At 25.8% G+C, this 12,230-nt stretch overlaps 1 protein-coding gene across 4 annotated transcripts in view; it reads right to left on the bottom strand.

Annotated features, from left to right (window-relative positions):
- Positions 1 to 905: 905 nt before the first annotated feature.
- Positions 906 to 12,230, bottom strand: part of Bre1 (E3 ubiquitin-protein ligase Bre1) — a 38,588-nt gene continuing 27,263 nt past the window's right edge. For all 4 annotated transcript variants that reach the window (XM_043042664.3, XM_043042659.3, XM_043042662.3 and 1 more), the window contains 7 exons: positions 9,549 to 9,633; positions 8,939 to 9,121; positions 7,553 to 7,681; positions 5,997 to 6,169; positions 4,768 to 4,945; positions 4,498 to 4,599; positions 906 to 2,598 (listed from right to left, as the gene is read on the bottom strand). In XM_043042664.3, the coding sequence (XP_042898598.1) occupies positions 2,422 to 2,598; positions 4,498 to 4,599; positions 4,768 to 4,945; positions 5,997 to 6,169; positions 7,553 to 7,681; positions 8,939 to 9,121; positions 9,549 to 9,633 (1,027 nt within the window). In that variant the 3' untranslated portion in view covers positions 906 to 2,421. The remainder of the gene's footprint in view (positions 2,599 to 4,497; positions 4,600 to 4,767; positions 4,946 to 5,996; positions 6,170 to 7,552; positions 7,682 to 8,938; positions 9,122 to 9,548; positions 9,634 to 12,230) is intronic.

Here is a 12,230-nt window from a genome sequence, read left to right as displayed (position 1 = left end):
ACGAGACAAATTCATTTTCAAATCACCACAAAATGAACTATATAAAAAGGTTGTGTGAATAAAATAGATACTATACATTTTAATTTTTTTTTCAACAGAGTTTATATTGCTAAATGCAGTTAAGATCTACATTCAGACTATTTAAACAGCAGTAGATAGGAAATTTAGTTAAATTTAAAAACCTTTTGCTCAAAAGAAAAAAAATAATAAACTTTTAGGTGGAGACATTTTAATTTTTTAAAAATGCCTCAACTCCTTGCATTTGAAAACCTACTACTTCTATTAAATTAACAAAGTAAAATCACACAGGAAAAGTTGTTTTTGAAACAAATCCTTTTATGCTTCAATTTAACAACGGTACGTAAGAAGCCTCAATTCAAAATTTAATTACTTGATTTAAAATTTTATACAGATTATTTTAGGTAGTGTCACTCTCCGATTTTGTTACTTTTCAGCTCATAGTGAATTAAGATCTAGATATAGGCAAAAGAGAAACAATCTTTTGAATGCAAATTATTATTAACTTTCATAAATTATAGACAAACTTCAATTGAAATTGAAGATCAATTGACAGCTTATCGTTACTTAAATGTTCACGATAGGTATTTTTCTTTGTTTTGGCGAAAAAATACAATTTTTAATATCTTTTCTTTTTGATGTGACAAAATCTAATTTATCCATACCATGTAAGAAAAATAGCTTCAAAATTAAATTTTATTTTTAAAAAAAGCTGAAATAATATTGCCACTAGGTTAAAAAATATTGAAAACTTCATAACTCAAATTATCTTTATATTCACTTTGAAACACAGTGTACATTGCAGACAAAAAAAAAAGTTATTGAAAGACTCCATTTTTCATATCAAATTACCTATAAGCAAAAGAAAATTGAAAAAACTTGCTCACTTTTTAATTTAGTCATGAATATTTTTATTTACATAGCAAAACATCTATAAACTTTTCTAAAAAAAATGCACAATATTTGAGGTATTCCCCCTTACAGTCATGACTTATAAGTAAAAATAATAATTACATCGGCAATAAATTTAAATAATATAAATTAACGCTTTCAAAAGTCAGACAAAAATTTTCAACAGATCTTAAAGAAACAGCATTGTAATCAATGTATAATGTTTCACAATTAAAACAATGAATAACTTTTATATATATAAATTACCTCACTGCACATTTTTAGGAGTATAAAAACATTTTACAGGACAGAACAAATCATGCAGCACTAGTATTTTGATACATTGAAATTAAATCTTGAAGTATTTTGCTGCATATTATTAACAGTATAAAAACATTTTACAAGAAAAAAATTGTGGAATTAATATAACTGTGTGGAATTAATATTTTAATACATTAAAATAAAATACAAAAAAAAGTTTGAAAATATAATTTATCAGATTTTTTTAATGCATATATGAATTTCTTTACATTTGATAGCATTCAAACATTTTGCAAGCCAAAAAAAAAAATTTTTTTATATTAATACAACATAAAAAAAGAAAAAACTTCGGGGGAAAAATTATATGAATTTCGAAGTAATTCCCTATAAATTCAGGAATATATATGTATATATAAATTTTTTACAAAACTGTAGTAATAATTTAAGTGAAAGGCACAGTTGTGGCCATTGTTTTTCGTCTATTTTTAAACAATGCCTACAAGTTTAAATTAATCATAATAGTAAAAAGAACATTACCAAAAATGTTAAAAATTTTCCTAATATAGAAGTATTGAATTAAATAAATTAAAAATAAGTCCCCCCATCACTATAGTAGTTATCATTTAAACATTTTTAATACAAATAAATACCTAATAATATACATGGGTATCAACATTTACTTAATTTTCACAGTCAATATTTTCTACACATATTCATTTATCAATGAGATATACACACTTTGCTAAGATGAAATTTATCAGCATAAAATTCTACCCAATGGTATTTTTGTTACAAGTAAAACTTTAAATAAGTAATTTTATAACTTTTCCATCCATATTTATAATTGACAGGTTTTTTGGCCACTACTTAAAGTGTATATGCAGTGAATATTTCTGAATTGCTTCTTACTGTGTTAATGCATAAAAGCATTTAAATGCACATGTTGATTTTTATAAACCAATTATTTTAAGATTCAGACACAATGATGCAACAATGAATGAGAAAAGAAATTTATAAAAGTATGATATAATGAAACATTTAACAAATAAATACATGTGTAAACACTGAAAATATTCCAAACGATGCATTATACACAGAATAATCCACCAACAACATTCTGAATTTTAAAACTTAACTCGTAAGTTTCAAATCCATACGATAAAAAAAAAGAGATAAAAATAAAGAATCACTGCCACTCGGTATAAAAAAGAATAGCGCCTAGGTATATAATCCTTACACAATCCGGAATATTTAGGCTAAGTACAAACGATGGAAATCATTAGCACCAAAGTTGGCATTGCATTTTGGACACTTTCGCTGCCTTGTTTCATAACGAGTCTTTAAACAATCAAAGCAAAACACATGGAAGCATTTAGTCAAAACTGCATCTTTCCTTTTTACTTTACAAGATGGGCAAGTCAATTGCTCCTATAAATAAGAGTTTTAAAGAATGAAAAAGATTTAATTTTGGATAGAACATTTTAATTATACACCAATATATCATTTTATGAATATATTAGAAATTATCGAAAATTGGTCATTTTAACAAATCAAAGTAAATTTTTTTTCTTAGTGTGGAAAAAAAAACAAAGGCCGTGAGTAGGAAAAAACATTCATTTTTCACTTTAGTAGTTACATAAGTTGTACAACTAAACTTAATACATATATTTTATAACTGCACTATGACATACTGGTATAAATGTTAAATTTTGAAGTTGGCAAATCTGTGCTATGACTCCTAATTTATAGATTATCTAATTGAGACTGGATACAATATTATTTTTAAAAAAACTATTAAGATTTATTGTAACATAAGAATCAGTTTTGATTATCTTTTAACAATAAAATGCCTCTGTTTTTACAGCTTAATCAGTTTTATGAATCATAATCATAAAAAAAGTAAATTCAAATTATTTAATACTTGATGCTCCATCACTTAAATAAAATTACAAGTAGAGAGTTTATATAAAAAAGTGAGAATTTTAATACAATATACTTAACTCAAAAATATCAAAAGTTTTATTACCTTACATTTAAAACTTTATTAATTAATTATAAAAATTTAAAACCAGTATAAAACATGGCATACATGCAATAAAAATTAGTACTCCTTACTCTAACTATGAAACATTTTACTTAAATTGAAAGCTTTAATTGCAATGAATTACATAAAAATATCTTAACATTGATATATAAATGCATTTTCTTAAGTAAAACTAAACACAAAACTTATTTCCATTAATAACAGTATTAAATGAAAAAAAAAATAATATCAACGTTTTAATTAAATGTTATAAATGATTTCTTTAAAAAAGTCAATTTTAGCAATTAACATTTTATTACAGGACTTGTAGTGGACCAAAAAAAAAATCAAAACATTTTTAAATCAATAATAACCAAACTTCTTTTAAAAAGAGTAAATAACAAACTTAAAAAAAAAAGCATAATTTGCTCTATATATGTATATTTGAGGCAGATTTTATCACAAGAGAATAATAAAACATATTACTCTTAATTTATATATATAAAATATATTATAATTAATTTTGTTCAGAACAGAAAGTTTTAACAGTTTCCAGTATAATTTTATTAATGGAGCACTAAACAACTCATAGTTGAAAGATCAATAAACAAAAAAAAATTTTTGTATTGTTACATTAAAAAATAACTATCAAGTAATCTAGTTAATATTTCCTCAGAAAGACCAATATTTAATTGAAATTTGTAATTGAGTTTTAGACTTTTTTAACTAAATATTAAATCAGGGTTTCAATAATTAAAAGCAAAAACAAAGTGAATATGCTGTTAAACATTTTTGCAAGAAACGTATTTAGTGGATGATCCTTCAATTCCCCATTAAAAAATTCCATAAAAATATTAAAATATTGATTGGAATTGATCATTTATAAAATGAAAAGATATGAATCATTTACTCTGCTCCATAAGAGATTTGTTAAGGCATTTGTGGAATATAATTAATAAATGTATGACCCCTGAATTCACATCATAGAAGTTGTAATGGAGTTTTTTTTCTTCATAAAATGACTGGATTCTCAAAAAGTGTGAAACAATAAATACTGTAGTAAGGCTATATGATTGATGAAATGATTAAAAATAAATAAAACATAATTAAAAGTCAATAAGTTTGAATTATTGACTCCTTCATTGACTGTTGGATCATGAGAATTTTAAAATTTGCATTTGTATTCATAGAAAATGAGAAGTTATGAATATATACAAAAATCAGGAGAAAAATAATTTTTTTAGAAAAATTAAGAATAGCAGGACAAATACACATTCTGCAAAAATGAAGTTTTGAAAACTTACCTTGTATTCTCTAACTTCTTCTGCCAGCACTTCATCAGGAGTAGTAGCAAGTTCAAACCTCTTCCCTCTTTCCACTTTTCTTCTTAAACTTATTATTTCTTCCTGTTAATAATAAAGACAAAACATTTAAATATAAAAAAAGGTTAATAGAGTCATTAAATAGAAAAGAATAAGCAATTTGATAATTTAAAAAAAAAAAAAATTTTCGGTTTAATCTAAAGCATAATGGATAAGGAAGCTTTCTAAAATAAGAATGTAAATTTACTGTACCTGTAATCGTTTAGTCTTAAACGCTTCTTGCTGAACAGCACTAGTTTTTTCAGCTACAGCAGCTTGAGCTTCTTTAAGATGTGATAAGTATTTTTCAAGATGCAACCTTAGATCTGCAGCCGATTGAGCACTTTCAATAGATTTTCGTTTTTGCATTTCAGCAGACTGTTGCCTTAGGCTTAAAAATTAAATCATTAACGAATTAGCTTTAAATTTCTAAGCTCAAATCAGTCAGGAAACTATTTGTCACCTTAATATCAAGTAGAACAAGTTTTAAAGCCAATACCTTTATTACTTCACAGCTTGAATATTCAAAATGGCAGTTTTATACTTTAGGAGCAATAATTTAATTTTACTTTAACGCATAATGATTTATTTTTAAAAATTCAGTTCATATAATCTAGCAATGTAATCCTAACAAAATATTTATAAAACAACTTTAATATTTCATAACTTTAATATTTAAAAAACAAAATTGACTTTTTCATAGCTAAGATGAATTTAGACCGATTTGAAACAGTCAAGAGCAATTGCAGTAACAATCACAAAATTGCATTTAATTTAAAACATATCTTTTCAGAATGCAGTATTTGTTGAAAGAAAAAAATATATCTCCAAATAAGAAAAATTATAATGTAAACTAGATACAATCTGGTATATCAATGAAACATTTAACATCTGCTCTCATTATAACTCGCCAATCAAATTAATTATGTGTTTCTTTTTTTTCTCATACTAAGACATTTACTTCATGATTCACATAACTTTAATACTATCAGAAGTTAAATTTTGAAAATAAAAAAGAATTTTGATAACGATGGCAAGCAGTAATAGCATTTCTAATTTTTCATAACTTAGAAGTGAAAATTAGTTCTGAAGCAAATAAAAAGAAAAATAGTAAAAAGGAGGGGGTGGGCAACTTTCTATGGAGAATTTTGTTCTTTGAAAAATAAATAAAATAGAATAAGATTTATTTTTTATAACTCCAAGTATTTTATATTATATTTGCAAAACTGTTAAGGTATTTTGTTAAGGCTGAAATCTCACCAATATTTTTTAATACTAAGTTTATCTCTCAACCTTAGGCAATAGTCATAACATATTAGTTAATCTGCATTTCTTGTTTCCAAAAATAATATGTAAATTATTTTACAATGCATAAAAAATGGCTGAATGTAATTATTTTTACACAAAAACTTATATCGTTTGAAAAAAGTAAAAACTTATACCTTAATTCCTTCTCTACAGTTGCAACATTTGTTTGAAGTAGTCTTTCTTTTTCTTCTAACTTTCTCACCACTTGGTTTTGGGCATCCACTTGATTTTTTAAGGTGATCACTTGCTCCATGAGCACACTTTTCTCTTCCCTCAGCAATTTATGGATTTGATTGGATTTTATCCTCTATAGAATTAAATATTAGTTGTAGTATTTTTAAAATATATCAAGAATACAGATGTGTGTCAGATAAATACAGAGTGAGTAGGATATTTAATTTTAAGTTATTTTTTAAAAACATGTATTTCATTTGAATTAAAATAAATAATTTATTTCTTAATTTAAACAATTACAGTCGAACCTCGCTATCTCGAATCTCGATTTCACGAATTTTTCGATATCTCGAAGGAAAAAAAATCCCTTCAAATTTCCTATACACTCAATGTTAAAAAAAACTTGATTTCACGAAATTTTTTTTCTAATCCCTCGATAACTTGAATTTTTTTTTTCTATAAATAGTGAAGATTTTTTTTCTAAAATTAAAAAAATATTCCATAAAAATAAAAAAATTTAAGAATGGCTGACAAGGCATGGAATGATGCGTCTTCCTCTACGATAATGAATGTCTTCAAGAAGTCTGGATTTATTTAAGATCACCAAAGTAGTCAAACAATCAATATCGTGAATTCTACTGGAAACTACACCGAAAATGATTGGAACACATTGACTGGACTCATGAAGCTTGATGACATGGAATTTCATGACTTCGTAAACGTAGATGATGCAGTAACAGTGATGCAGTCAGTGGGATGACAATAATATCATCGCTCAAACGAAAGCTTCTTGTGAACTATCAGAAGAAGAGGATGAGGAAATCGAAGATTTAGTGATCACAGTGCTCGAAGATATAGTGATTAGGTTACTAACAAACAATCACTTTCTGCAGTGGACACTGTAAGGAGATTTATAGAGAGGCAGCCGAATATGTCAGAGGAGACATTTAAAGCTATAGCCCACTTAGAAAGTGTTATAGACAAACTTTCTTACACATCTCTACAGCAAACAACAATTGAATCTTTTTTTTAAGTGAAAGCGTAAAAAGTGTTTTTAGAATAAATATGGAATAGTAAATAAGGCATGTAAAGAGCATTTTTCTTTACTCTACCATCAATAACATGCGATTTTCGATATCTCGAATTTTTTCTCCTCTCCCTTCAAGTTCGAGATATCGAGGTTTGACTGTATTAGTTTTTCATAATTTCACAACAGAATGGGTAAATCCTACAAAGTTAAATTGAACTCTATTACTAAATTTATCAATGTATTTATAATAAAATATGCTAATAATTATGGTTATTAATGACTTGATTATTAATCAAATTAATGGAGCACAACTTACTTAAAACTATAAAAAATAAAAAGGAAATGATGATAAATTCAATTTTAAAAACCCAGTGGGTTAGGTTTTATTCTAGGGAAAAGAAAAAAAAACTGCAATTTTTTTAAAACCCTGCACAAATATGACATTAATCTAGTTTGACAAACTGGTAATGATCAAAAACTAGTTACCTCTGACATGAGTTTGAAGTTTGCATCATCTTTTTCCCGCAGTTGCTGCATGAGTCGAAGATTTTGTTCTTGCATATCTTCAAACGCTTGTCCTGTAATGTCCATTTCATTCAATAATGCTTCTTCTTCCTAAATATGATAAACATTTTCACAATCATCAAATGTAATAAATAAAACCCTTAGTAAAGAGAATTTTTATTTTAGTTCATTCATGGAAACTGAGGAGTACAAGTGAAAAATATAGCATTTTAAATAGAATGTAAATTATGTTTATAAACAGTGCTAATATGGAAGTAAACTGCTAGTACTGTAGTGAACAATGCCTGTAATGTCTACAAAAAGATCAGAATGGAGTCTAAAACATGATACATAAAACATAAGTAAATAAACAAATGCATATTTAGATTGAAGCACATAGAGATCAACATCATGTTGCAATCAGAGTGCACTAAAAATAATACAACCAATGATTTATTTTTAGATTATTAGAGTTAAAAGTTTGATTAGAAAAAAAATATATTAATTTTTTAAAGCTAATTTTTATGATACAAAATTAAATGCAAACATTATTTATTTAAAACAGTTCATTCATAATTGGTTAATTTGTTTTTACACATAATTATATCAGTTAAGGTCACTTTTTATTAACACTAAATTTTATCCATCGATCCCGTTTTCATGACACACAAAAGTGGCATTTCTAGACCAAAAAGAAAAATGACACTGACTAAAATTTAAATTGTTTGCGAAAAATCATGTACTTTCAATATGATTTTCAAGTCAATGACGGTGACGACCAATCCCCATGTACGACCATTTTACTCTGAAAGAGTGGTCGCTCCCGAGAGGTCTCACTCTATATTATTACGCTAAATATTATTATAACATTAATATATACATTACATATTTATTACTACTATATATTACTTTAATTTTGTCTGATTCTGTAACATTTGATGTCAGTTAGCATTAATGACGATGGTAAAATACTGTTTACTTAAACTAAATGTTAGTTCAAATTTTTCTGAAGAAAATTTTTTTTTAAAACTGATAAATTATTTCCATAATTTTATAAACATAATAAATAAGAATATATTAATATGGCAAAAAATTGTAGTATATATTGTACAATTTTTTTTCAGAAAAAATATAGGACTTAGATATGTCAGTCTTAAATTAATTCTTCTTCTTTGATTCTTTTGGATATTTTAGTTAAATTTCAAGTCATATCCCGAAATTTTAAAGATTGAGAAAAATTCCTGACGTTTCCCTATTTAAAGGACACCTTGTAAATATTGCATTATATTTATTTAATACTAACTATTATTTTACAATAATATAAAATTCAATTTGTGCAAAACTCTTTTGGATTAAAATAAAAAATACTTGTTTCTGTGATGCAAGAGTTTTTTGCAAAGTTTGAAGCGAATCTTCTAAAGCCTTGATTTTCTTCAAAGCTTCTTCATCTGCTAATTTACGCCGTTCTTTTCTTTCGTTATCCAAATTTTTACGTATCTGATTTCGTAATTCTTCCACTTCTGCTCTAGCCTTTTTTTCAGCAGCCATCAACTAAAAATATAAATTAAAAAAAACAAATGAATTTATCATTTCAATTTTTAACAATGATGTTTTACTCTTGAATAGTATATTTAATGTCATTACATCCACAAACTGTAACAAACATTGCACGGGTGGTGGGTCAACTTCTACCCACTACTTCTCTAGGAAGATCATTTTACAAATATCTTTAAAAAATTGTAAACTCAAAAATTACCTTAATTTTAAGAGAAACTTAAAATAATATGTTAACTAAAACTGTAATACTACAGATTTGCTGTTGCATGCATTAGATAAACATTTTCATAAAAAATATTAAGATAACAGCATTTTTTAATACACACAGATGTGGTTATTTGCTACCACTTAAAAATATTAATTAAAAATAAAACATTCATTTAAAAAAGGCTTTAGAAATCAATAAAAATTGAAAACTTACTTGAGCTTTATCTCTCTGTTCTTTTGGTGCCCCTTTGTACATATCTAAAAGCAATTTTAATTCTCTTTGGGCTTCTTGTGATTTTCTATGATAAATAACAATAATTATATTTTAATAGCTCTATTATAATTAACTCGTAGAATTTTTATTAAACATATTTTTAATATTTTTTTATTATTATTTTGTATTAATTTGGGTCAAAATAGGAGATAAATATTATATTTTGAATTTTATTAATTTATTGTTATGAAATACAGCAACAAGCAACTGCTGTCTTCTTCTGTGTTAAAGGCAGAGTTGGCCGTTGATTACAGTAATCGATTACAACTGTAATTGATTACAGATAATTACAGCTATGTAATCAATTACTTGTAATCACGATTACAAGTAACCAATTACTTGTAATCGTGATTACAACTTTCAAAAAATTTTGATTACAGCTGTAATCATGATTACAATTTTGATTACAGTAATCAATTACTTGTAATCGTGATTACAACTTTCAAAAAATTTTGATTACAGCTGTAATCATGATTACAATTTTGATTACAGTAATCAATTACTTGTAATCATGATTACAAGTAATTGCAATTACAAGTAATCACAACAAAAACGATTACAAGTAATCAAAATATATGATTACATGTAATCATGATTACATGTAATTTGATTACATGTAATTGTGATTACTTGTAATCAAATTATACGATTACAAGTTATTACGATTGTATACTATAGTCAAATTTTTTATGTAAGTATTCATGTGTTTACATATTTTTATGTACATAGAATGTACGCACGCATGAACGTACAATTTGCGATTCCTATACATACAATGTATGCACAAATGTTGTTTGTACGTACAATATTCATAATTATATTGTAATATACTTAATGCAATGCGCATATGCTTAGTACATATAATTATGCATTTATGATACATGTACGCATGTATGTTAGTTTGTACAAAAAGGCAATGTTTTGTATCTTTGTATACATAGACAATGTATGTATGAACGTATATGAAAATAATGTTTATGCGTTTGCATGCTTTTATGTACTTAAGTGCATATATTGTATAAATTTACGATAATAGCACGTATATACAATGTACGTTTGTATATAAAATTGTACGTATTTGCGTACAATATGTAAGAATGTTATTTAAAGGTACAATATATGCACATAGTTGCGTAAATAAAATGCGTACATGAATGCATGCATATTTATATGTGCATCGATATATGTGCACGCAAAGTATGTACTTATGTACAACTTACGTATGTACTTGTATAACTACATACTTTGTTAATACTTATGCGCATGTAATGCATGGATGTACAAAAAAATAGTTATATGCACAATGTATACATGTGCATACAACGTATACATGTACATAATTACAAGTAATGTACAAATACGTGCGTTCATTTAAATATATGTAATTACAATATACACATACATTGTGCATACATTAAAAAAATTTATATGAGTAAAGTTATTAAAATTTGTTTTAAAATTTATTCTAAGGTATATGAAACTCGACCTCATATTTTTTAGAAAGCAAACGATAATTTTATTTGGAATTTCTAAATATTAATTCCACACATAAAAATTACCGTTTTTCTTACCATAAAAAAAATTTCTATGACTCATGCATTATGTTATAAAAAAAATAAATCTGTATTGTCAAACATTTCATGAAAATACCTGAAAATAATTTTTTATTCAGAGAATTTCAAAATGATATAGAACAATTAAAGCTGAAAACTAAATTTAAATATCGTTTGATTTTGTCATTTAACTTGCTTGAGTCACTAAAAGTTGACTTACATGCATTTTATTTATTGCATTGTACACATATTTAGACATAAATGTAATGTACATATGTATACGTGTAATGTATGTACGCATGTACAATGTATGTACATACATTAATGTATTGTACGTGCATATATAGTACATATGGATATGCATACATGGAACATACGTGTATTGTACATGTGTGGATACATTCATTGGACATATATACATTGCACCATATGCATAGATAGGGATAGCATGCATGTACACATGTACACATGTAAAATTTGTACGAAAGAATTATGCCCAATATATTTATGCACATACGTACTGTATATGTACACACATATGTACATTATATGAACATTATATGTTCATTTCATCCTATGTACATTATATGAATATACATCTGTACGCTATATGTATATACATCTGTACAATATATGCATCTCAAATGTGTGTATGTACGTACGTTATGCATGTATGAATATATGTGAAATATAAATACGCTCAATGTACGTACAATAGTTCACAAATGTGTTATGCATATTTGGATACTTACATTGAGCATGAACATATTATGTACATGTACATAAATACACTGGACATGCATATCATGTACATGTATACATACATATATTGTACATCCTACAGATATACCTATATTGTACATCCTACAGATATACCTATATTGTACATGCATACATATATTGTACTGTTCATAAATAAATTGCACATACATGCACGGGACATACATTGTACAGACAATGTATATATGTTCGTTCAAACACAAGTACTTGTATATACATGCGTACATGAACATAGATATACATTTTACATACACAAATATTTGCATAAAATGCATATATTCATTGTGTA

This window comes from Parasteatoda tepidariorum, chromosome 2, assembly GCF_982258835.1.
Source record: "Parasteatoda tepidariorum strain Cologne lab strain chromosome 2, Ptep-v5.0, whole genome shotgun sequence".
NCBI lineage: Eukaryota > Metazoa > Arthropoda > Arachnida > Araneae > Theridiidae > Parasteatoda > Parasteatoda tepidariorum.
The sequence above is the reverse complement of the archived record's forward strand: the minus strand, read 5'-3'. Positions and strand labels throughout refer to the sequence as shown.